At 34.8% G+C, this 27,973-nt stretch overlaps 1 protein-coding gene across 2 annotated transcripts in view; it reads left to right on the forward strand.

Annotated features, from left to right (window-relative positions):
• Window positions 1-27,973, forward strand: part of DNAJC1 (DnaJ heat shock protein family (Hsp40) member C1) — a 198,402-nt gene that overhangs the window by 65,784 nt on the left and 104,645 nt on the right. For both annotated transcript variants that reach the window (XM_079700847.1, XM_079700848.1), the window contains exons 2-6: window positions 7,270-7,371; window positions 7,871-7,917; window positions 14,456-14,621; window positions 15,499-15,596; window positions 16,573-16,666. In XM_079700847.1, the coding sequence (XP_079556973.1) occupies window positions 7,270-7,371; window positions 7,871-7,917; window positions 14,456-14,621; window positions 15,499-15,596; window positions 16,573-16,666 (507 nt within the window). The remainder of the gene's footprint in view (window positions 1-7,269; window positions 7,372-7,870; window positions 7,918-14,455; window positions 14,622-15,498; window positions 15,597-16,572; window positions 16,667-27,973) is intronic.

A 27,973-nucleotide genomic window follows, 5' to 3' on the forward strand; every position in this document is an offset into this window, starting at 1 on the left:
TACGTAGTATCTTATCTAACATTTTGGCAAATTATTAAGCCTCAGTTTAAGCCCCAGTTTCCTCATTAACATAAAGATAATAATTATACCTATCATCAAGGGTTGTAAAAATCAAGGGAATTAACATATATTGTGGCTAGAGTGGCGCCTAGCACATAGCGTGCAATAAAGATAATTCTGCATTGTTTCAATTTTTAAAAATTGAGATATTCATGAAACGTAAAATTCACCATTTTAAGTGCACAATTCCATGATCTCTAGTGTATTCGCAGTGTTGTTCAGCCATCATCTAATTCCAGGACATTTTCAGTACCCCGAAAAGAAGCTCTGTGTGTGTTAAGCAGCCACTCCTCATTCCCCTCTCTCCCCAGCCCCTGGGAACTACTGATTTGCTTTCAGTATCAATAGATTTGTCCATAAAGGACAAAGGGCCAGTTAAAATGGAATCATGAAATACATGGCTTTCTGTGTCTGCTTTTCTTATTTAGCATCGGGTTTTCAAGATTCATTCATGTTGTAGCATATATCAGTACTCCATTCCTTTTTTTTTTTTTTTTTTGCGGTACACGGGCCTCTCACTGCTGTGGCCTCTCTCGCTGCGGAGCACAGGCTCTGAACGCGCAGGCTCAGCGGCCATGGCTCACGGGCCCAGCCGCTCTGCAGCATGTGGGATCCTCCTGGACCGGGGCACGAACCCATGTCCCCTGCATCGACAGGCGGACTCTCAACCACTGCGCCACCAGGGAAGCCCTTCATTCCTTTTATGTCTGAGTAATATTCATTATATTGATGTACCTATACCACATTTTGTAGAATACAGCTGATCTTTATATATTGATCTGGTATCCTGCAACTTAATACATTTACTTCTTAGCTCTAATACTTGTTCTGTGATGCTTTAGGGTTTACCACCTATAGGATCATGTCATCTGTGAATAGAGAGAGTATTAATTCTTCCATTCTAATTTGGATGGCTTTTATTTCTTTTTCTTGACTAATTGCTCAGGCCAGAACAGATATCCCTCTTACTACTGATCTTGGGGAAAAGGTTTCAGACTTCACCATTTAGGTAGGAGGTTACCTGTGGGTTTTTCATAGATGCCCTTTATCAACTTGAGAAAGTTTCCTTCTAGTCCTAGTTGAGTGTTTTGTTATTAAATGGTGTTGGATATGCTATTTCTGCATCAATGGAGATGACTATGTGGTTTTTTGTTCTTCATTTAATTAACATGATATATTGATTGATTTTCATGCACTGAAACACCCTTGCATTCATGGGATAAATCTCACTTGGTCATGGTATGTAATCCTTTTTATATGCAGCTGGATTCAGTTTACTAGAAGTTTGCTGAGGAATTTTTGCATCTGTATTCATAAGAAATATTGATCTATAGTTTTCTTTCTTGAGGTGTTTTTCTGGTTTTGGTATCCTTCCTCCTCTATGTTTTGGAAGAGTTTAAAGAGGATTGTGATTTCTTCAAATGTTTGACAGAATTCAGTAGTGAAATTCATCTGGTTTTGAGGTTTCGGGCTTTTCTTTTTAGGACATTGGATTTTTTTGGTTTTTATTAACTGATCAATCTCTTTACTTGTTATAGGTCTATTCATTTTTTCTGTTTCTTCATGAGTCAGTTTGTGTGTTTCTAGAAATTTGTCTATTTCATCTGGGTTTCCTAATTGGCATACAATTGTTCACAGTATTCTTAGTGTACCATTTGATCTGCTTTTTGTTTCTTTTACAGTAGATCTTTATTTTCTTAGTGTTTGCCATGGAGGTTACAATTAACGTTAATTTATAGAAATCTAGTTTGAATTAATAGCAAGTTAGTTTCAATCATATAAAAAATTTGTAGTTGTGTTCCCCTTCCTTATATAGTTCTCCTGTGTAGCTGTGTTCCCCTTCCTTATATAGTTATTGTCACAGATTACATCTTTATACATGTATGCATATAGATATAGATCTATATTATTGTTTTATTTGAGACATAGACATTTATTATTTAAGACATTTAAGACATTTATTATTAGTTGTCTTTTAAATCATATAAAAAATTGGAGTTACTAACTAGAAATACATGAATATTGACTTATATTTATCTATATAGTTATCTTTATCAGTGTTCTTTATTTCTTTGTATGAATTGAGTTACTCCCTGGTATTTTTTTCTTTCAGCCTGAAGGACTCTCTGCAGCACTTTTTGTCGAGCAAGTCTACTAGAAATGAATTCTTATCTTTTGTTTAATTGAAATATCTTAATTTCTCATTCTTTTTTTTTTTTTTTTTTGTGATACACGGGCCTCTCACTGTTGTGGCCTCTCCCGTTGCGGACCACAGACTCCGGACGCGCAGGCTGAGCGGCCATGGCTCACGGGCCCAGCCGCTCTGCGGCATGTGGGATCCTCCAGGACTGGGGCACGAACCCGTGTCCCCTGCATTGGCAGGCAGACTCTCAACCACTGCGCCACCAGGGAAGCCCCTCATTCTTTTTTGAGGAATAGCTTTGCTGGATATAGAATTCTTGCTTAACAGATTTTTTTAAGCACTTTGAATGTGTCATTCCATTAACTTCTGGCCACCATGGCTTCTGATGAGAAATTAGCTGTTAATGTTTTTGAGAATTCCTTGTACATAATGAGTCATTCTGCTGTTCTCAGGATTCTCTGTGTCTTTGAACAGTTTGAGTGGAATGTTTCTAGGTGTGGATTTCTTTGTGTTTACCCTACTTAGGATTTGTTGAGATTTCTTGGATGTGTATATTCATGTCTTTTATCAAATTTTAGAAGTTTTCAGTCTTTTTGTTTGTTTGTTTTTGCCCTTTTCTCTATTTTCCTTCTTGGACTCTTATTAAACGTATGTTGGCTTGGTGGTGTCCCACAGATCTCTTAGGCTCTGTTCATTTTTCTTCTTTTTTTTTTTTTGCTCCTCTTATTGGAAAATCTCAATTGACCTATCTTCAAGTTCATAGATTTTTTCCTTCTACCTGCTCAAATCTGCTTTTGAGCCCCTCTAGTGATTTTTAAAATTTCAGTTATTGTATTTTTCAAGTCCAGAATTTTTCTTTAGTTCCTTTTATAATTTTATGTCTTTGTTGATATTCTGAATTTGGTGAGACATCATTCTTGTTCTTTCTATTAGTTCTTTGTACATGCTCTTGAGCATATTTAAAACAGTTGATCTAAAGTCTTTCTCCAGTAAATCCAGTGTCTGGTCTCCATCAGGGACAGTTTCTGTTAATTCCTTTTTTCTGTGTGTGGGGGCCATACTTTCTTGTTTCTTTGCATACTTCATAATTTTTAATGAGTACTGGACATTTTGAATATATAATGTGGTAATTAGATTATTTTACCTCATCAGGGTTTTTTTTGTTTGTTTGGTTTTTTGCTGCCTGTGGTTGGTGTTGTTCGTTTGTCTAGTGATTTTTCTGAACTAATTTTCTAAAGTATATATTCTTTGCCATGTGTGGCCACTGACATCTGTTTGATTAGCTTAGGGGTCGGCTAATGATTCAGCAGAGATTTCCTTAAAGGTTTGGGACCAGAAGCAAACAAACAAAAAAACGTCAAAATCTTTGGCAGTGGGTCCTGTGTATATGTTGGGGCACGCCTTCAACACTTAGCTAGGCAGTTTACAACTCACCCTTAGGCTTCACCTGCTGCTTGTATACAGCCTAAAGCTCAGCTAGAAGTGAGAATTTAGGGCCGTCTCAGGTGTTTCTGAGCAGCTACTCCACCTTGGGCACACACATGTGGGTCTTCTGGTGGGAGCATTTCAAATCCCATATTCCCCAAAGCATCTCACTTCCTAGTTTTTCCTCCTAAGCTTTTTGATGTGTCTGTTGTTTACCCCAGCTGCCATCCCTTGCCTCATTTGGCACCTGCTGATAAATTTGCCGTTAAATGGTTTTGACAAGTGTCCTGAACAGTTGCCTCTCTGCACTGGGAGAGATCTGAGCTTGGTAAAATAAAGGTAAGCCCTTTACACAGTCTGTCAGGGAACCAAAAGACAGGCCAGAGCAAGCAGCCACAGTTCTTGGAGGACAAAGCCCACTTTGCTTACTCTAACACTAGGAACCCACACCAGTAACTCAGATTGGCATCTTCAGGACCCTTACTGCAAATTAGCTACCTTTTGCTTGACTAAGTGTTTGACTGATTGCTGGAATCCTTTGACTAGTTTGAAGAGGTCAGATTAAGTTGATTCTGACAGGTTTTGCCAGGTTATTTGCTGTTTCTCTTCAGGGACAGGCCCTTGGAGTTCACTACTCTGCCACTTTCATTGATGTCTCATCACATTTTTTTCAGTTTTGACAAACATATTATTTTCATAGGTGGTTGTTGTGGGTTTTTTTTTTTTTTTTTTTTTTTTTAATAAAGGATGACCAGGGACTTCCCTGGTCGTCCAGTGGTTAAAACTCTGCACTTCCAATGCAGGGGGCGTGGGTTCGATCCCTGGTCAGGGAACTAAGATCCCACATGCTGTGCAGCACAGCCTTCCCCCCCCCCAAAAAAAACCAAAAAGAATGACCATATATCTCTTCTTTACAGAGGTCATCCAAGTATTGTGATAATTCATGTCCAGCTTGCCAAAAAAACATATCACATTTAGAAGGAAAAGAGTTATGGCAGTTGAGCCCTGTAGATCTCCTGATGTCAACAGTGTTAAAGATGGCCAGTTCACCCATAGTCCTATCAGAAATTTTTCTCTGAAAGCCAGAGAGATAAAACGTCTCATTCACTGTGTATGTGAGATGAATGTTCTAACATTCAGGTCTCTAGTAGAAATACGATGTAAAATGTGCTGTAAAAGCCAACATATATCAGGATCTTTACCATTAAAACTGCAGTTGACCATATTCCATTGTAGTTATGTGGATGTTTTCCACATAGTTTATCAGCTCAGTAGGATTGTAGCAGTTGTTCTCACTGCCTTCACAAAAGCTTTAGCCCTTGTGAAGTGGCTCAGATGAAATCTACTAACTGAATCTAAAGAATCAACATAGAGAGCTATGATTCTGATGCAATATTTTCTGGGTTTGAATTCTGTTTTCCTCTATTTGCCAGTAGTATGAACTTGAGCAAATTACTTCTTTTTGCCTCACCTACCTCATCAGTAAAATGGGCCTGCTAACAACTATACTTATCTTATAGCTTTGTTATGAGGATAAAATAAGTTAAGATTCATTAAGTAATTAACTAAAATTTAATACATACATAAGCTAGTTTGAGGTGCAGCTTGTCTAGAGCATGTCTTTTAGACAGGAAAACCTGAGTTTTTCAGTTCTGTCCACTTAGCATGAAACTAATAAGTTCTTTCCACTTATTAGTGAAATAAACCTACTAGGCAGATTCTCAAGAGGAAAATAGGCAGTATTTCTGTGTAGCCTGAGAGGCCCATTTCTAAGTCAGGAGAGAACTGTCTGTATCTACAGCTGGATGCAAAACAAAAACATAAAGTTGGAGAACAGCATTGTATCATGTGATGGTTTGGGGGACAAGGAGGGTGGACCAAGATAGTGGGATATAAAGCTAAAAAGACTGGAAAAGACAGATGATGAAGGTTCTTGGGCATTACTGAAGGGTTTGAAATAGGAGAGCCATCTGGCCACATTTACCCTTATGGTATATACTGCGGCAGAAAAATGGAGGATTGGGGTCAGCTTGCCAAGACTGGAAGGAGGGAAATGTCTTAGGTGACTGTTATGTAAGTCATAGATGTTCCATAATGAGCATGTATTAATTTTGTAACATAAGCAAATACATACACTCTTATTTTGTAAGACATCTACTTTTGGAATTTCTCTGTGATATAGTCCCAATTTAATAAAATCTAAAATTAAAGTCCCAGTTAGAGAATGAGAATTCATTTGACACTTGACCTCTTTGCTCAACAAAATCTCCATCACAGAGTTTCAGTAAATAGTCATCCTTTTCTGCTACATGCTACCTATCGTTTAAGTGTAAGGAACACATCAATTCCATTGAGCAAATGAGAATGAAAATTATAACCATATTACCTGCGAAACGTACTCTGCTAATTTTATAGCTCCTCAGCCCTCCACAAGTCAGAAAAATATTCACACCTAAGTTGAAACTTTAAAGTAGAGTGATTGCCTGGAGCAATAAGCTCCAGAAAATTGGTAATGAAAGAGAGCTTGACAGACTAATTGTAGTCTCACTTTGCCTCTTTCCACCTGTGTTTCTTTAACAGCTATTTAGTCCCAGGTACACAGACTTTTGTTATGTTTTGTTTTTTTAGTCATTTGAACTTCTTAGTAAATCAGTTTTAGGAATTAATTGAACAAATACTCAGCTAAAAAACAAGATAAAATTTAATAAGCAACTTTATTCTCATTTTGCCCCACTATGAATGTTAGTTTTTGCAATAACTTTTAAATTTAGTGGAGGTCAAGTTTTATACCCAACTTAACAGTGTGTTCTTTGTTATTGTCATGTATTTTTTACTGGCCATGTAAAATGATGTTCTCTGAGTTTACACGTACACACGGGATTACATAAAATTCAATTTTAATATCCACTTAATCCAAAGTACTCTTCCTCAACTATCATGACCTTTTAAAATATATTTAAACTATGTTAGTAATACATAAATAGTGGGCAAATTTATTTCTGCAAATCAGACTATGGAAACTGGACAGCATTGAAAATAACCTATAAAGTACTAAAAAAAAAAGTTAAGGACAATATATATAACTATTTCTAATTATAATTATTTTGGGTAAATGCAAAGTTAACTGCCTTCAGATAGGCATACTTTTTGACATGTGAAATTGAGATTCCATAGGTTGTTGCTTCATGGTAAATTCAATATAAATAGCAATGAAGGAACCACATATGGTAAGCCTGGGCTTCAGACATTGGCTTTGGGATTCTCAGATAAATAAAGACCTTCCTTGAAGGCACACGGATGTATTAATTTTTAATTTGTTTCTTTTTGATCTCTTAATTACTGAAAAAGATTTATTGGTTAATTTTAGGAAGGCAAGTGTTTGAAAAGTTTTGCCAAATACTGTCTTCTTTAAATGAATGTATGGTAATGAAAAGTTAAGAGGAGAGCCAAATTAGATTGAATAATTGTTCAGTCATGTGGGTCAGGCTAGTTGCATAGCCTGGTTGTTAGACTGATTGCTCAAATTACATTGCCTGGGGTCCTGCACTTGGTTGGCTGTCTTCTCAGATCTTAACAAGGTTCTGGGAATTTCTTTTACTGACAAAGTTTGCTTTGTGTTTTTCCCCTCCCCCCACCCCCAGGATGCTTCATCTGCAGACATTAGAAAAGCATATCGTAAGCTTTCACTAACTTTGCATCCAGACAAGAATAAAGATGAAAATGCAGAAACTCAGTTTAGACAAGTAAGTGAAATATGCTGTTATTGTATGTGTATTTTTGTGATAATTTATAAATAAATGTTTATGGTAGAAACAGTAACATACACGTAGAATATTTCCATTTAAAATGAGGTTGTAGTTTAGAAATATAATGTATACGTATTTATTCAGTTTTTTACAAAATACGCTTTTACCAACATTTTTTTATATTAGAATCTCTAAATTCTTGGGGGGTCATAATTGTCATAATTTTCTTGTCTAAATTACAGTTTTTGCTTTTAAAAATCACATGTTAAGATAATTATTAGTTTTGCATCTTTCAAAAAGATTTATTTTGGTATCAAGCCATTTTTAACCTCTTAAGGTGCTACCAAAACCGTAAAATCTTACTTATAATTAAGATTTTATCTGTTCATTGTATATATGAGTGCATGGGGTTTTTGCATGTGAATTATAGTGCGTTGGTCTCCCTAAGTGATTTCCTATAGTTGAGATTATTTTTAAAGTAATGCTTTTGTTTTAGTTGGTGGCCATTTATGAAGTTTTAAAGGATGATGAACGAAGGCAGAGGTGAGTGTTCATCTGCTTTTGAATTAAGATGTTATACTTTGATGTCTCAGTTTATAAAGGAGAGAATTGTCTCGTTAAACATTTTATTATAAGTTAGTATTTTATTTTCATTCCTTTCAAGATGTGCATTGTTTTTAAAATGTATGTTTATAAGAGAGTTAATTTCTATTGAAAATATTCACTAGGTTGATTCAGTACTTATAGACTTCAGGATCATGGCTTCATTAGCTAATATTTTTCACGTGAGTATCTATGCTCTGGGAAATAAAATTCCACTTGACTTCAAACAAATGCCTCTTTATTTTTGATATATCAGTAATTGCTCCTATCTGCACTTGGGGGGCTTTTTACCCCCCCTCTATTTCTTAAATGTTTTGCAATTAGGCGATTAGCGATATTCAAGTTATTACCATTTCTTGGTGTTTCCTCATCCTCAAAATAATGAACCCAGTTTGTGAGTGAGAGAACAGACTTGTATAAATCTGTAGAAGATACGAGTAGAAGAAAAATCTTGGCTTCTTTCTCCTATTTCTTTCGCCTCCATCCCTTCCCTTCCTCTGCTCCAGGGATTCTGTGTTTAGGGTCGAACGTCAGAGAAGAGGCAGCCACCTCACTTTGAGACTTCTCTGGGCCTCTTTCAGCAGAGTAGTAATGTATTTATACAGTGGTTTATATGCTAGTGACTTAAGAGGAGATTGCAGAGAGACCCCCTTCCTCTGCTCTTCCGAATGTGTGGAAGGTAGACACTACTGTGACCGGTTTCAGAGTTTTTTTAAGTCAGACCCACGGTAAGAAATACATTTTGCATCGTGCCTCAGGACACACACACACAGACACAGACACAACTGAAACAAAAATTTGACAAAACACTTCTTATTGTGTGTGAAACAGACATGTTTTCTATTCTAGGCTAGTCTAGACCAGTCTTCTTTCTTTTTAAAAATAATGCTGATTGTGGTCCACTAAGTTGATTTCAGGAGACATTAGTGAGCTACAATCTGTAGTTTGAAAATAGTGCTTTACAGTTAGAGTACCTTTAAAGAAAAAGGTAGGTATTTGAGATTTTAGGCTAAAGCCAGCCTAAATAGCTGTATCTCTCTATGGAGGCTAATATATCTTAAAGACAATCCAAAAAAGTATGCAATGTGACCTTCTGAATCTTTCTTCAAATGTATTACCTGGAATTATTCTGTATCATACAATGTCAGCTACCACTATTGGTTCTCATCTTAACTCTTTAATTTGAATTACCTCTGTTTGTCAGATTGCAAAGCAAGGACTCAGGATATTCTCTTGAAGAGTTCTTTGCTTTATAATAAGGGGCTGGCATTGGTCCAGATACCATAGCAGACATTCCTCTGGTTTGAGATAATCCATAGTGTTGAAAGAGTCCTACAAGTGTGTTGAAAGAAGTGTTGGTCATTCTGTGCATATTTTCTAGTTGGTTTCTCTCACTGAGCCCCTAGTTTTGTTTCACACATCAAGAACGTGTCTGTAAAGATAGCTTTATTTAGTGTCTCTACATCTTTGACATCAGATTTTGCCTTTTTGTTTGTTGTTATTTTAAAAGTCAGTAAACTTTGTAACAATTTCTTCCAATTACCGAAATTATTTATATCTTTTCAGAACAAATCACTTCTCATGTAAAAATTGTTTCTTCATTAACATAGACTCACCTAACATTTTCTTTTTAGGATTAGTTCCCTTTGCATTTATTGTAGAGTGTTAGTAGAAAAAAATGGATCTGACAGTTACACAAACAGCTGTAGTATTTATACCCCTTGAGGCACAAGTAACTCTTTGGTAACTGGTTTTCCTTGAGGCAAAAGTCTTAGCTAATCAAGCTGAGAATCAATCCTCTAAAGCTTGCGCCTGAGGCCGGGTGACCTATGAGTATTTAAACATATACGAGAAATGCACCTCTACAGACAATTATCTAATGTTTATAATTCCTTTAGAAAAAAAAACATAGTTTTATCTTCTGAAAGAAGATTGTCTTATACTGATATTTAAAAATGCTCTTTGGTATCACAATTATTTATTATAAATATTCATTAAATAAGTAATGTGTAACCTTCCAGGAATTTTTAATTTGGGAAATTGTCATAGACATTTTAATCTATTTATTTCCCTTACAAATAATTGTATTTTCACTGAAATCAGGTGCATTTAAAAAAATTTGTTAGAAAAGGGAATAGCATTGAAATAGATAAAATAACAAACTGGGTAACTTTTTTTTTTTTTTAAGGAATAGGCAAATTTTATTTTTTAAAATAGCCTTATTTAGGTATAATTTGCATACCATAAAAGTTACCTATTTTAAGTGTACAATTCCATGATTTTTAGTAAAGTTACAGAGTTGTGCAAACCATACCACCAGTGTTAGACCATTTCTGTCACCTCAAAACATTCCCTCAAGTCCATTTGCAGGCGTTCCCCATTCTGATCCCAGCCCCAGGCAATCACTGATCTCCTTTATGTGTCTATAAATGTGGTTTTTTCTGGACACTTCATATTAATGAAATCATCTAATATGTAGTCTTTTGCATCTGACTTCTTTCTATTATCAAACTGTTTTTGAGGTACATCCATATTGTAGCATATACCAGTAGTTCATTCTTTTTTATTGCTGAATAGTATTCCACATTGCACTTTTGTTTATCCATTCACCAACTGATAGACATTGAGGTTGTCTCCACTTTTTGGCTATGATGAACAATGCTGCTGTGAATTATCACACACAAGTCTGTGTGAATGGATATTTTTCATTTCTCTTGGGTAGATTCCTAGGAGTATAATTGTGAATAAACTTTTAAGCTTTTCCTTCCTTCCAAAGGCATAGACTATAACATGAAAAAAGGTTTCCTGGTTCGTGTAAGGGAGATTAATATAGAAGTCTTCTGAACTCCTTAGGTAACTTGCTTATTTTAGGAAATAGCAGCTCAGCTATGTTCTGACATAAATTTCTATCCAAGTGCCCTGAGTGTTAGCTGGAATAAAGTACTGAGTAGATCCTAATCACTACATATATACACTAGATTGTGCTTTAGTAATATTAGTATATTTACTCTTGTTTAAAATCTATTTTAAAATTTTACCAGTATTCTTTTGCTAACCCTCTTGTGCAACTTAAAATTTTTTTGTCTATTTTATGGTACTATATTTGTAAGAGTTCAGTGTATTTTTTTAGTTTACTAGGTAAAGTCACATTTTATTTACAAATCCAGTGGAAAGGATAGTTTTCTCAGCTTTAATCTGCGAAACTTTTACAAATCCATTACCTCCTTATTGTAAATTTGATTACAGGTGTGTTTGAATAAAAATAAACATTAGCCTGAGAATAAGAAATCTATCTTAGTACCTTCCCTAATTAGGAGATATTATAAGACACGTATTATATACAATATATAAAGTGCCGTGTACCACAATTTTTGGCTACATCCACAACCACATTTTATAAAGGAGAGTAATATCAATTAATTTAAGCTTGTTTCCTGTTTGTGATCTTTTTACAATTAATTTTTATTCTTAAGTTTCAGTATGTGACATAAGTAGATGTTATTGTTACTCTTTTAAGCTAAAAATTCTAACTTTTTACAATGGGAGATTCACAATTTAGGCAAATGCTAGAATTATTTCAATATTCATTTTCATAGTATACATGTTTTCTATTTTAATTTCATAGTTACTATTTTATTCTTCAAAGCATGCTAATAATATTTTAATTTACGTACTTTTTTTTCTTCTGGTAATTTAAACATTTTTAGATTTACTTTCCAATGTTTGTATTAGGCTAAATATATTTGATGAATTGCAGACTATAGAATGGAACTCACATAATTATGTAACCATTATTATGTTCATCATGGGCATTTTAAGAAAATCAAATGATGTAAACATGTATTAGGCCATATGTAGAATTGATCAATGTTTTAATTTCTAATTAATAGTTCCATATGATTTTTTACATTAGTGATATTTTATCATAGAAATTTACTTTTGTATTTTCTTATAATATTCATACATGTGTACATTTTTTTATGTGTACATTCTTAATCTGATTTTAACAAATTGTTAAGAGCAGTTTGTATGAGCTTAATTATTTTAACAGTGTTATGTGTTAAATATAGAAAAGGCATAACAGTGATGTTTTAAATTTTATGTTGTCAACACAACATTTTTTTCTTAAATAACTTATGAATGTCTGTGTATATTTTAAGAAATATCTTTATTTTTTCAGTGTTTCAGGAAAGCAGTGATTTATCTTTTAACAGCATATATTCTAAAAAGTGAACTATAATAGAAGCTATCTTCCCTTAAAATGGCCAGTCGTGTGAGCCATAATGTTCATTGATAGTAAAATCAATAGAGCATTGATTCTAAGCTTAATCCTTGGAGACTGTTGTTTAGAGTGGCAGACGTAGCCTAGTAAATACCTAGTTTTGTTTAATGTGTTCAGTGCATAAGGTTTTGCTATCTTGAATTTAGCTGTGCACTAACAATTTATATGTGGGGTAGAAAATAGTAGCTATTAACAGACACATAGCATTTCAAAGATGATGGTGATAAAATATTTGATACAAGATTCGCAGCTATGAGCTCAGCTGGGTTTTCTTCCAGTACAGTTTAGATCTAAAACAAATTTAACACTTAGCCATGCTCTTAGGGAATTGTTGCCACTTTCTTAGATGTTCTTTATTAATAGCCACACTTTTTACTTGAAGTTGTTTCATGGGAGAGATTAGCTGAAAATAATTATTTTTATATTCCGCCTTTTTTTCTGAACAAATCTGAAGTAGAATGTAGATTCAGAATAAATTCAGGACTTCATTCACTGGACTTCATTCAAATGTTGTAATCTTGCATTATACCACTTGAAACCTTTTTGCCAATCCATTTCTAATCTAAAATGAGTCAGTTTTTACAGAAATAGATTTAAAGATAAATTTTCAAGGACAGGAATGATAACTTTTGATGAAATCATGTTATTGTGTCTTGATATTAGTGTTCAAGAATTGCTATGTAAATACTGAAAAAGAATATTTAACATCAGACTTTGGCCCAGCTACTACACAACCATATTTTAATTAGTAGATTCTTGTATACTACGCAATTTGCCTGCCTTTAAGAGTTTAGTACCACTAATGTCCTTTGCTTTGAACGTTGGTTATTCTGATCTGCCATTATTATTAATAATCTAAGTTGATTCTAAAAGTCACATTTTCTAGATAGCCTGATAAAATATATTTTGAATTTATAACCAATATTTTTTGTACCGAAAAAGAAGTTGCCTGTAATAAATCGTCTGCTTTATTTTTTTAAGCATATCTCCAAGGTATCAATTTAATAACTATCAAAGTAGCTACTGCAGTTGTTGCATTTAAATTGATTTACATGTCAAGACTGGCAGTTTAGCAGCTGCGCTATTATTCCTAGATCGGTCAATTTACTTGAGAAAAACCTACTACTGAGTTCTACTGACCTGCCTGACAATATAGGCCCTATTTCTATTCCTGTAATTAGGCCTGCGACTAACTCAGAATATTTTTAATTAAAATATTTTGGTCAATGTGTTGCACCAAATTAGGCCTTTCAGTGAAGATTTAATTCTGGAAATAGTGTGATTAGAATATTTAATGAGTTGTGTTGAACTAAGATTAACAGGTTGTGTGTTTTGAACATTGTGTGTGACCATTTTGAGTTTTACAATCATAAATGTTATTCCTGATTTTTAACCTTAAAAATGTTTGCCTCAATAACTGTCTGACGGGTAAATTTAAATTCAGTTGAAATTTCATTCTAAAGAAAGCAGATTTAAAATGCATTACTAGGAAAGCTGTTATTTGTTATGTTCTTCCCTTTCAGCAAAGCCAAAAAATGAGGAAATTGCCACTTAAATGTTTACAAATAAACAGTTTTATCGAGAAATTGGTTGTTTCCACATCTCCTAATTTGGGAATTTTTTATTCTTTAAAGGAACGTGACCAACATAAAATTTAAAAGTGCTCATTTTATAGGCTCTTTATGTCATTAAGAAGCTTTGATAAAATGATAAATATTTCAACCTTGAACCCTTGTAAAGGGGTGGAAATAAAAGCACTGACTAGAAAATTTATCCTGATTTTGATTCCATTAATATATAATTCATGGTAGCAAATAGAGCTCTTATCTTGATTTTCTTCCATTGAGAGCCTTCCTCTTGTTGCTGACTTTCATGGCGGGGCCCCTCTGCAGCCTGCAGTGGAGAGGTGGACTCTGGCTCCTTCAGCCTAGCTGCCATTACCGGAGTCACATCACTGGGGTTTAAACACACAGGGTCTGGGATCCACAGCAGATCACTGTGTGCCTTTTTGAAGGCTGTCTGTGATTGGATACAATGTTTTGATTTATAGGCCATTGTAATGCTGATAATCTATATAAATGTTATCTCTTCTGGAGAAATTCTTTTCTCTTTCCTCTTTTTACATATAAGTACAAATAAAGTTTTTTGTTTTTATTTTAAACTCCCTATGAAAAACTATTATATTTGCTGCTGTAGGTATGATGATATTCTGATCAATGGACTTCCAGATTGGCGACAGCCTGTATTCTACTACAGGCGGGTGAGAAAAATGAGCAATGCTGAGCTGGCATTACTTTTGTTCATAATTCTCACAGTGGGTCATTATGCTGTGGTTTGGTCAATCTACCTGGAAAAACAGCTGGTAAGTACTGGTAATAAATCACATGATCTGGCCTCCTTAATTCTATATGGAATTTCAGACATTTATTTTTTCAACTGATAAAAATTTCAACTTTTCTGTATATACTCCTTATTCTAATATTTTTTGTACTCAGCATTTAGTATTTGATATGTTTCTATTTCAAGAATCCATGACGTAAGAAGAAAATATGTTTCTTTTTAAAAATGTGGCATATGAGTTTGTTACAAAATTTTGTGAAGGCTCAAATATCTAGCTGAAAATTAGAAGGTAGAGCTATGTTTTCTTAATTGTCACCTTCCAGATATACATATTTTTTATGTAAAATGATTTTAGAAATTTTTGTGTCACAGGCCCTTATATAAAGAATGATTATTTTAAAAGCTTTTAACTCAGTAAAACTTGAAATGAGTATAATTTTATAATTTCAGAGATCAGTTGGTTAAAAAACATTACATTTTTCTTAGCCTAATATACTACTACATAGTTTATTCTGCTATGGGCTTTTATTTATATGCTAAAGATAAACATATTTATCAGTATTCATGAATTAGCATCTGTTTACTCATTCTTTTTGAAGTGACATTATTAAAGTTGGATGAATGAGAAAAAGTAAGTTGAATGCCTTCTCTTCTTAGAAAACTTTGATTGCTATGGAGATACACATGACTGACAGTGCTGAGCTTCATGTGTGTTTAAGGACTGGTTACCATGGCAACAGTTATTGTTAAAGATTGATGATTTTACTTAATCATGTTGGACCCTACATACATTTGCATAAATGTTCTTCTATAATGTTTACCCTTCACAGAAGACTCTTGATAACATTTGAAGAGTACATGTTAATGATAACCTGTAACCATAATTTTTTCCACATTAGGATGAACTGCTTAGTAGAAAAAAGAGAGAAAAGAAAAAAAAGACAGGCGGCAAGACTGTGGATGTATCAAAACTTGGTGCTTCAGAAAAAAATGAAAGGTGGGAGTATGTAAAAACATTTTATAATTCAAAATTGTTTTAAAATATGTCTTTAATGTGATTCAACTTCATATGTATATCCATTTCAGATATGTTAACATTTACATCTGTATTCTGTTTATAAAAGACTAATAATGTGCCATAGTTTATGAAACACATTCTAATCTTAAGCAAAAGTTCTACAGGTTTTTCCCTTTGTAAAGTGTTCATATATATTTACATAATTAAACCCCTGAATTCTTGTTATTTGAAAATTTTATACTGAACTTTAGAAACAAAGTATTACTAGAAGAGTCTATCACTGTAGTGTTTAGCTCAGGAGTGACAATATGTAGAGAGACAGTGATATGCAGCACACTCAAAGAGATACTACCATTTCTTCTATTGATTCATAGGAAGAAATAAAGGGTTTAAGTAGTTCACACAGCAGGGCAGGAACTGGATCAATGTGAGATGGAGATCAGAGACTATTCTGCCTGTCTTCTGTTCTGATGACATCAGTGAGTAATGCTTCAGTGAACTGCAAATGACATTAATTTTTATGTATTGGTTTGTTTATGCTACAGTCTTCATATCTGCTTGTCAGCACTTGGGGACACTCTGATGATGTTTAGTCTTTTACCGCTGAAGTAATCATAAAGTCTAAGAATTCATTTTGCCAAACTGATGAAAAGTCCAGGTTAGAAACAGGGCTTTTTTTCTTTATCTTTATAACTTGATTACAAGTCCCCTTCCCCGAAATCTTAGCCTAGATTCTCTTACTTATTATACATAATTGCATTTGTTGTACTAATATATTTTATGATAGAATACATCAGATTAAGTGATAACTGTCATAAATATTTCATTGAAAAACTTCTTCCTTTGTTGAAATAGCCATTCAAAACAGAATTCATGATAATTATAAAAATATTTTTGTCTGTCAACTTTCTTTCTATTTTTGCTTCTTTATTTTTGCTTTTTGTTTTCCCTTTAGATTACTGGTGAAACCACAATGGCATGATTTGCTCCCCTGCAAGCTGGGAATTTGGTTTTGCCTTACACTAAAAGCATTGCCTCATCTAATCCAGGTAAAATGTACCTCTTTCTTATAATATTAGATGCTTTCACTTTAATTATTCATGAAATAATTTATGCCTGCTATCTAAATGCTGAATATACAGTAGATGCTTCCTAATGCTGATTGAATGAATAGTATAAGTATAAACGTAATTTAGAATAGTTCTGAAATTTATTTAGGTATCTATTCCTATAACTATCTCTTTTTTTTTTCCTATAACTATCTCTTACACTGCTTTTATAACACCTTAGAATTCCAAGACACTAAAAAAAAGGAAAAAGCAATACTATCTTTTTTTTTTAACATCTTTATTGGAGTATAATTGCTTTACAATGTTGTGTTAGTTTCTGCTGTATAACAAAGTGAATCAGCTATATGTATACATATATCTGTATCCCTATATCCCCTCCCTCTTGCATCTCCTTCTCACCCTCCCTATCCCAGCCCTCTAGGTGGTCACAAAGCATTGAGCTGATCTCCCCGTGGGATGCAGCTGCTTCCCACTAGTTATCTATTTTACATTTGGTAATGTATATATGTCAATGCTACTCTCTCACTTCGTCCCAGCTTACCCTTCCCCCTCCCCATGTCCTCAAGTCCATTCTCTACGTCTGCATCTTTATTCCTGTCCTGCCCCTAGGTTCATCAGAACCTTTTTTTTTTTTTTTTTAGATTCCATATATATGTGTTAGCATATGGTATTTTTCTCTTTCTGACTTATTTCACTCTGTATGAGAGACTCTAGATCCATCCACCTCACTACAAATAACTCAATTTCATTTCTCTTTATGGCTGAGTAATATTCCATTGTATATATGTGTCACATCTTCTTTCTGATAAATTATTATTATTTTATGGTTTTCAGTTTTATAATTTTTACTTTTTTTTTTTTTTTTTTGTGGTACGCGGTCCTCTCACTGTTGTGGCCTCTCCCGTTGCGGAGCACAGGCTCCGGACGCACAGGCTCAGCAGCCATGGCTCATGGGCCTAGCCGCTCCGCGGCATGTGGCATCTTCCTGGACCGGGGCACAAACCCATGTCCCCTGCATCAGCAGGCGGACTCTCAACCACTGCGCCACCAGGGAAGCCCTACTTCATTTTTTTTAACATCTTTATTGGAGTATAATTGCTTTCCAATGGTGTGTTAGTTTCTGCTTTATAACAGTGAATCAGCTATACATATACACATATCCTTATATCTCCTCCCTCTTGTGTCTCCCTCCCACCCTCCCTATCCCACCCCTCTAGGTGGTCACAAAGCACCAAGCTGATCTCTCTGTGCTACGTGGCTGCAGCAATACTATCTTTAGGACAGATATAAAAGCAATAAAAATTTAATCATTTAAGGCATATCCAGTAAAAAAGAACAGAGCTCAAATAGTTTGTCACCATATTTTAATAGCATTTAAGTACACAGTGTGAAAAAAAACCACTTTACGTAAGCATTGGTATATTTAAACAAAAATATATATAGCTTTCCATTTTATTTGCAACTTTAAGAGGAGTCAAGATATTTTGTCTTAAACTGGTAATCAAAGTTTCTGTTGCTCGTCAGTCTTCCTCAAACAATGGAATGTACATATCATATTTATATGGCAATTTCTTATTTTTTTATATTTAGCATACCAACACATATTCTATTATTGCTTTGCTAATTTTAATTGTTGCATCTGGTTAGAAAATTTCCAACACATAAACAGAATATTCGAAAGAATATGTAATAGTTTTGGTGTACAAATTTTTTTTTTTTTTTTTTGCGGTACGTGGGCCTCTCACTGTTGTGGCCTCTCCCGTTGCGGAGCGCAGGCTCAGCGGCCATGGCTCACGGGCCCAGCCGCTCCGCGGCACGTGGGATCTTCCAGGACCAGGGCATGAACCCGTGTCCCCTGCATTGGCAGGCGGACTCTCAACCACTGTGCCACCAGGGAAGCCCTGGTGTACAAATTTTGAGATTCTTTGAAGTTGTAATTTTGGAGGAAATGTTTCATTTCAGAAAATACAAAGAGCAAGAGAGACAGATAATTTGTTTAATTCTACTCACTTTTCTTCATGTAACAGCTGTTTTTCCTAATTGTTTAAGGAAGTGAATGACTCCAACTTCTGTACTTTATTCCTCTTTTTCCTCTAATAATGAAAATGTTATATTTGAAGGGAAAATGAACTAAAAATTACTAGTGTGCTTCTTTCTAGCCTTTGAGAAATTATTTACCAGTTCTTTTGTCAAAATTGTTTATCTTAATAGTTATTGCCTACAGAATTATATATTTTGTTTATAGTTAATAGAGACAATTGAAGTATTTTGGTAATTTAAAAGCTTTTGTTTTTAAGTTGTTTATTTGAAGTTTTATGTTGTTTATTTGAATAAAAGTCCACAATCCTCATATGCTATGTATGTAAGAGTTAATAAGAGAGAGGGGAAAGTATATTTATCATACTGGTATATTTATGAGAAGATGACAGAAAAACATTTTAGGACATGATTTCATATATTTTTTAAAGAATGATTATTTTTTGCCAGCTTTAGAATCTGTGCAAAAGGCAAACCAGAATGTAGGTGAATTTAAAAGTATAGTTATGAGGCAGTATAAATAAAATATCACATAAAATGTCAGTCTGAAACACTTCTTTGTAGTTTTAATCTAAGTCATTTGAAACAAAGTTTACTTGGTAAAATTAACATATTTCTTGATTAGCGTGGAGTAATTTGCAAAAACAGAATCAATATATTAAGATGGCTTAGATTTACAGGTTATTATTTTGCCTCATCACATTTGTAGAAAGCTTACAAAAATAAGGAATTTTATAAAAACATTTTAGCCTCTGCAGAAACTTTCTTAAACTGTTGAATCAGTTTGAAGTTTAAAGTTTTTCTCATGTTCACTAACAAAATAATGTAATATAGTAGACTATGCTACAAATTGTAATAGTGAACGTATTTTAGATTGATAAACATATAGCTTATACTTTCATAAGCATCAGCAAAGCAATACTGAATAGTTGCTGTTAAGATTAGATTGTCTGCTTTTTTTTGTCTGCTTTGACCTTTGCATTAATTTATTATTCATAAAATCGTGTAATGTGAATACATATGCCTTATCTACAACAGTGAAATTTTCATGTGACACTTCTATGAGATCTTCTTAAATAAGGTATTTATGAAATTTAGAGGAAGCCCTTTTTACCCAAAGCAGTCTGTATTAGTAACTGGCACAGTGGTGATAAAAGAGCCCTCAATATAAAAAAATGATACGCATGACCTTCAACATTTTCTTCACCACTCTTGTGATACAGGGCCATTGTTTTATTTTTAAGTAGGAGTCCTTTTTCTTGCGTAAACCATACCTATCATCTTGGTTTCTTTAAGGACAAATTTCCAGTTGATTTCTCTAAAGAAGAGTTAAACCATACTCTTGTGAAGCAATGTAGTTGTGTAAGCCTTACAGATTTGTATGATATCCATCGCTCAGTCTTTCATCATTGACTTATTTACATCTAGTTAACAGCATTTTTAGCAACTCTTTCATTGAGCTTTCCAAATCATCCACTTGGTTTTCATAGAAACAACTGTCATTTTCTACTCAGTTTTCATCTTTTTAATATTTAATTGAATCGTATAATTACAATAACATGTATCACTGACACAGATAGATTTAAGAGCTAATACAACCAGCTCATATAAGCATACAGTTAGTTAAATAGGTATCAGTTAAGGGAGTTTTACTTCCGTGTGTGAATCCCTTGAATTTCATGGAAAGTTCATTAAAACTGAGCTGCAGATATTCTGTGTAAGTAGGCAGCTGTTGGATAAGATGGAGTATCCAAGCTAAAAGTGGGAGATTCAGAGACTTCCAGCAAATGGCCTCACACTAACAGAACTGGTTCCCACCCAAATTTTGTCCTTGTCATATCAACAGCTCTTCATCTTCAACTGTTTTCCTCCCACTCTTCCTCTAAATACCCATTCCTTTATTACACTTCACATGCATATATGGTTGGTTATCTAGTAGGATTTGAAAGAGTGGCAGTTCTGGTTCAGCTTATGCTCCTGAGTTCACTGTTTATTACTTAGTATCTAAGATCCCTAAGAAACTTCCTTATTGCCTACTTATTTTACCTAAATTCTTTTCTATCCCTCTCCCAAAAAAATTACAGATGGGAATAGTTACATCATAGTTATTTGATGTATAAAACTTCTTCTGGTTATATTTTTAGAAAAACAGTTTAGCAGGTTCAATAAAAATTTATTAAACACAATATCAGAACAAGAGGCTATAGAGATGAATATGCTTTCTTGGACCTTACAGTCAGGTAGAGGTTATATCACATTAATTAAATAATTGGGACACAGTATGGTATATAAGCTTCATATATGTAGTATAAACAATGACTTCTATAGATGTTCAGAGAAGTAAGATTGTCTCTATTTAGGATAACCAAGGAAAACTGAAAGAGGAGCCACTTGAATTGAGTCTTGAAAGATGAATAGACACTTGACAGTGAAGTACCCACTCTGTGTACTAGTTTGTATACAAAAATAATTTGATAGATACAGTAACTCCCATATAATCATACGTGTTAGGACTGGAAGAAACCTGAGGAAAACATTGTACAACTGCTTTAAAAAAAAAAAGAAAGAAAAAATTCCACGTAGCCCATTGCTATCATCTAAGACTATATCCCAGGTCTCCAGACTCTGAATATAGCCATTTAGGAATTTATACTCTCATAGATAAATCTCACAAATCTATTAAAGGACATTGAGACAGCAGAGTGTTTCCATCGCACACGTCTGTCAAAGATACGTATACATTGTCAGGAATGGGAAAGTTAGAGTACATAGTGGGCAGAAAATACTCCAAGTGGTTCTGTGATCAAGCAGGGCAGAGGTAGAAGTATTTCTTTGATAGCTCCCCTTGCTTTTTGAGAAGGTCTTTATTACCTCCAGCACTGGGTTTTGTTCCTTTCCTTTGTTCTGAAAAATATATTGAAAGCATTATAAGATTTGGTAGGTTAGAAGAATGAGGCCAGTAACTGAAAACGATTATACTTGATATGTGTAAAATATTCGATGTTAAGTGAATAACAAACATTTCCTAGATTGGAAAATATTGAAGGGAAAGATGTATGGACATTACTATATTTAGCAAAATGTATATCCCTATATCATTCATGTACCCACATAGGCAGAGAAGAAAAAAGTCAAATGAGAAACCATAGAAGAAGAATGTGGAGAGTGTTTGTAAATTGATGTGTCCATAGAGAGATGAGAGAACTTTAGAGAGGAGTAAAATGCATGACCATGTGCAGAGAAGCTTGGAAAACTTGAGAAGAATGTGTTTAGACAGCGAAAACGGTAGGTGGAATGATCAACCGAAGACATGGAATGTGAATTAGAATATAACAAGGAACTTGGCCTATATCAGGAGAGGCATAGTGTGCTTTGAGGCTAGAATTTAATTTTAACATTAAAAGTATAGCCCTGGGCTTCCCTGGTGGCGCAGTGGTTGAGAGTCCGCCTGCCGATGCAGGGGACCATGGGTTCGTGCCCCAGTCTGGGAAGATCCCACATGCCACGGAGCGGCTGGGCCCGTGAGCCATGGCCGCGCATCAGAGCCTGTGCTCCGCAACGGGAGAGGCCACAGCAGTGACAGGCCCGCGTACCGCAAAAAAAAAAAAAAAAAAAAGAAGTATAGCCCTAGTGACACTTCCATATCTTACCAGTGTTTCTTTTTTCACCATAGTTTGAAGGGAGTACACAATCTCTTGGAATCTGACTAATCCAGTCTTCTGTGTTGACTATATTCAGCCTATAACCCCAAGAAATTTTTCTAACCTCCAAAATGCGCTTCTTGGATATATTTTAATTGACCATATATGTTCTGAAATATATTCATAGCCATGAGGGTAGCAAACAACTGATGAAATATAACCAGTGCTATGTGCATATTTTCATTTTAACTCTTATAACTTAGTTTATTTTTGTCACTGCCTCTTTGTGTTGGAGCTTAATTTATTTGGGCCCATGATAATTTAGGTCATTAACACCACTGATTTCTCATACAAAATCAGTAAGTACCAAATATCCCAAGTGATTACCAACCTAAATCATAGTTCATAGTTCTCTACGTTTTCTGAGATGAAAAAGGTCTTCAGTATTCAGAATTTATTTCCTCGATAGTTTGTTTGATTTTCTGGGAACTCACCATTTAAATTTCTCTCTACCTGCTATGTTACATTTCTCAGTAATGTAATTTATAAAATGTACAACTGCTTTAGGTGTGCATTGCCTAAGGTTGTTAATTTTTCTCATTGTTAAGTCCCAGTCCCATCTTTTCTCACTACCAAGCTGATCTAATATGAACACAGACTAGAAATTATTGTAGGAAATTTCCAGCATGTATATCTCCACCCTATCAGGATTTATAGGTTGCTGAGGAGCAGTGGCTGAGAAAATATTCTTTTCTGTAGTGCTATGACTTTTACCTTAAAAAATTAAAATAAAAGTTGCCTAAGAGAGTAAACGGAATACTGTAGTTTATACAACTATTTATAAATGGAGGCATCCTCCCTCCCAAGAAGCTTCTTCCATGGAAACTACAACTGTGGACAAGCCTGGAGGTCACCCTCTCTACAGTCAGGGCCCTTCATTTCTAGCCCCTTTGCTTCTGCTTGCTGGGACAGAAACCAAATAAGCAAAACATTCACAGCTAATTAGCAGGGAGAAAAGCTTCTAAAAGGCTAGGAGGCATTTGTAGCAAGCTCAGTTGCCTGCCCTTCTACTCAGAGTTAAACACAGATTTTCCAAGGGATGAGGAAGCTTACTTTCAGTACTCACATAACTTTTTGGAAAATTTTGCATACAAACATACTTTACATAGGGAATACGTAAACAAATGAAAAAGGTTGGAAAAACTCGTCTGAATTTTTATAAGGCTGAAACTCTACTGCTACAGAAGGACAAAGGGATATAGGAAAACTGGAAAGACCTCACAACATAACAAAGATTCCATTCCTTCTACCCTCTGAAAGGAGGCCATAAGATGCAATTATTCGGAGGTCCAAAGGCAGAATATAGAGTTTTGTAGAAAAGATTTTAAAATCACAAAATGTTAGGTAGGATGTTAGAGATGCATAGTCTCATCAATTCCATATTTTATAGATGAAAAATAAGTTTAAGACTCAGATTGGTGAGACAGTTTGCCCAAAGTGACCCTACTAGTCAGTGGTAGAAATGAAACTTAAAGCAGACAAAAATAAATTTAAAATATAAGAAATATAAAAGCTAAGAAAGAATAAATTTTTTCAACAGCTGGATAACGAGCTAGATATGTTATGGTGAGTGAATAAGCTGTCTGATCTTACATTCTCTATACGAATATTGAGGCAGACTGTAATTGTTATAAAAGTTGTAGAAGGATTCTTGTATTGAGTTGGGGCTGAATAGATGACTTCTGTGGTGTCTTCTGTCTCTTAGCACAAATGGAAAAAGTTGCTTTGGGCCTTCCATCTCTTTGAATACTACTGACTCAGGCAGAGGAAAGCTGAGCTTGTTTTCTGCTTTATTTTTATTACTTCTTGTGAATTTAGTGTCATTATCATTCTGTACAAGAAAATTTACTCTTATTCAGAGTATGAAATTTACAAGTTTTCCTGTACTCTTCATTGTAATTTTATACATTATATGTAATTACATATTATATCTAATTCTGAGATTGTAAGTCAGTTGGAGAACAAAATTTGATATAGAGCAATTGAATTTATGGGCAGATTTTCAGAAGTGCACTTAACGATATTCTCCTGTGTTGACGGTTATATGTAAGCTTCAAACAAGAGATTTGTGCTGTCACACAGTCAAAGAGATATGTTCCCTATTCCCATTAGGACAGGTGGTACTATTTCCCTGCTTGTACCACTCTAAATCAATTCCTTTCTTTCCTAAGATTTTTTTGGATTGTTTAATATTTTAAGGTTTATATGGAGAAATAAAAGAAAAGCAAAACATGATAAGCAGTGCCAGCTCAGCATGTTATCTTTATCACTTAGATAAACTATGTCAATAGAGTTAAAAAGAAAGATTTATAAGGGATGACTTCCATCTTGTAGCTAAGTAACCTTGGGAATACTACATCTTCAAGGCTTAGCTAAATTGTCATCATCATTATGAAACCTTTCTTGATCAGGCCAACTGAAAATTTCCCATTGTATATTCTCTGTACTAACTTCATAGCACTTACTATTTGTATTAATCAGGATAGACTATGGTACAGATCATCCTGAAATTTCAGTGACTTAAAATTTTTTTTTCCAGTGTATGCCACTTATCTATCACTGGTTGGTGGGAAAAGGGACATTCTACTCTAACTAGCCATTTAGAGACGCAGAATAATGACATCTTCACCATCTTCTAGCTGTTCGCATCTGGAGCATGCGGCTTCCTTGCTCCCTGTGGCAAGAGTAGAGAGCTGGAGGATTGCACAAGTTTTTTGATGTTGGGTTTGAAATAACACATATTTCTAACCGCAGCCCATCCAGAACTAGTCCCATAACCCCACCTAATTTCAAGAGAATAAGGGAATGTAGGGAAACAAATAGAATGTTGGGAGAGCACCACTCTCTCTTTCAATAATTCATTCAGCAAATATATTTTTTTTTAGCAAATATTTTTTTTTACTCTATTTTTTAAATTAGTTTTTATCAGAGTATGGTTGCTTTACAAAGCAAATATTTACTGAGTGCTTACTATGTGCTAAGTATTCTTTTAGGCTCTGGAAATACAAAAAATTTTCTAAAAAAGACCAAAATTCCTGTTCTCATGTAGTTTATATTCCTTACTTTGGTTGATATTCATAGATATTTTTACATATGCTTTAAGGGCAACTGCTTGTCTTAGCATATAACCCCCATATATCCTAACAAAGTACAACACATATAATAGTGGTTCAGTAAATAAGTATAAATAAATATTACTTTTTAAAGACCTTGTGCAGGAGCCCATGCTCTACAATTAGATAAAGAACCACTCATAATATATAAATTCTTTAAGTCATAGTTCTACAATGTAAAATCAGTCCTCTGCTTGATGTCTATGCAGACAAGCTTTGAGCCCTCCAAGAAATTTTAAGTATTAAGAGAGTTGATTCTAGAGTAAAAGCTTTTCCTCATGTTCCATCCATAAGGATTATAAGCTCCTCGAGGATAAGAACTCTCTGTTTGGAACAGTGTAAACTCTGTAGTTTTAATACAGTATTATGCAGCTAAACCTAGGCAGTCCAGAGCCCTGATTGATTAAGCATTCATTCACTCATTAAATACTTATTAAGCATCTATTATGTGCCAGGCAGTGTCTCCAAAGATGGATGAGAAGTTTATCCACAAGAAATTTATCCTTTCCTGTGTAGGTAAACTGGGGCTTATTCTGGACTCAAAATGAGACTTTGTGTTTATTTTCCCTACTTAACAATGGTATTCACATGAATTAGCTTCTCTTGAAGAATGGGGGGGGGGGCGGGGAAGGTTGCAAACAACTGCTATTATTCAACCTCTTTTGAATACATGACACCCCAACCCCCAGTCCCTACCCCCGACCCCCGTCACTGGCCTGGTCTTTCTTGAATATTACCTGCAAAGCCAGTCTGTTTCATTTTCAGGTGATTTTAATTATCAGCAAGCTCTTTTTTGTATTTATCCAAAATCAAAACTTACCCTTAATCTTCTCATTTCCATTCCCTTCTAAATACAGTTTCAAGCCCAGATTCACAGACACAGAAGACAAACTTACAGTTACCAAAGGGGAAAGGAAGGAGGGGAGGGATAAATTAGGAGTATGAGGTTAACAAATATAAACTACTCTACATAAAGTAGGTATGCAACAAGGATTTACTATATAGCACAGGGAACTGTATTCAATATCATATAATAACCTATAATAGAAAATAATCTGAGTATATATATATGTGTATATAGTTTCAAGGCCCCTCACCATTTGATCACTTTCCTTTTAAAGTCTTCCAGTTTGTCAGTGCATCTTAAAGTATGGGACACCAAACTCTACAGAAGGATGGTTGGAACAAAGTTTGTTGAGTACAGTAGAATTATTTGACATCGTAGGTTTATTAAAGAAGTAATGCTTCCTACAGTGGACATATTGTAATTATAATTTGCAAATACAAACAAGATATGAAGGAAAGAAAAAACATGAGGAACATTTAAATAAATGCTTAGAAATGGGGCAAAAGGGAGATAGGATTCTTTGCCTAGAACAAACAGTGAGTGAGACAAGGAAATGTGTTAAAACTCTTGGAATTAGATGGAGTAGGTTAAGGTGATTGGGTGCATTGCAATCCTCAGATAAGTGTGGTGTTGAATCTAATGCATATTTCCAAAAGGAATTTTTAGTGGAATTCTGTGCTGCAGCAGAAGGAAGAAACATTAGCAGAGAAATGTTCAGATTTGTTAGGACCACTAGGAAAGGATTGTCCAGCAAAAGGTTTTTGCACTGAGGTGAAGAGGGTTCAGGTAAAGAGAAGTCATGTAAGTGAGAAGATGCAGGATTCTGCAAGAGTTTTGGTTTACTATGAAGCAGAAAAACTCACCCTGTCTTTGTGGTGGAGAATAAGGTTCTTGGCAAAATGATGAAGTAATAATAAAAATAGGTACCATATGTAAGGCCTAACTGTGTGCAAGATGTTACTCTAAGTGTTTCCCATATATTAACACATTTAATCTTTCCAACAGCTCTATGAGTTAGGTACTTGTTTTATCCCCATTTGATGGATGAGAAAATTCGCCCATAGGAAAGTGAAGTAATGCTGAATGTCACATGGCTCGTGAGATGGCAAAGCCGAGATCTTAATCCAGGCAGCTTGACTCTAAAATCTGCCCTCTTCATCACTATATTCTATCTCATTCTATTATACTATGGTGTTTGATTTCAACTCGTCATCTTTCACACCTCATAAATAACTTATCTGTGCCCTTCTTTTCTTACATGGTGCAACCCTTCCTACTTCCCTAAGGAGGTAAAGCCTTCCTGACCTTTCCCTACTATTAAAAGTTACTCTCTAGGGCTTCCCGGTGGCGCAGTGGTTGAAAGTCCGCCTGCCGATGCAGGGGACACGGGTTCGTGCCCCGGTCTGGGAAGATCCCACATGCCGCGGAGCGGCTGGGCCCGTGAGCCATGGCCGCTGAGCCTGCGCGTCCGGAGCCTGTGCTCCGCAACGGGAGAGGCCACAGCAGTGAGAGGCCCACGTACTGCAAAAAAAAAAAAAAAAAAAAAAAAAAAAAATTACTCTCTGGAAAGAAGCTAATAAGCCCATTC

Source organism: Hyperoodon ampullatus (assembly GCF_949752795.1).
Source record: "Hyperoodon ampullatus genome assembly, chromosome: 3".
NCBI classification, from domain to species: domain Eukaryota; kingdom Metazoa; phylum Chordata; class Mammalia; order Artiodactyla; family Ziphiidae; genus Hyperoodon; species Hyperoodon ampullatus.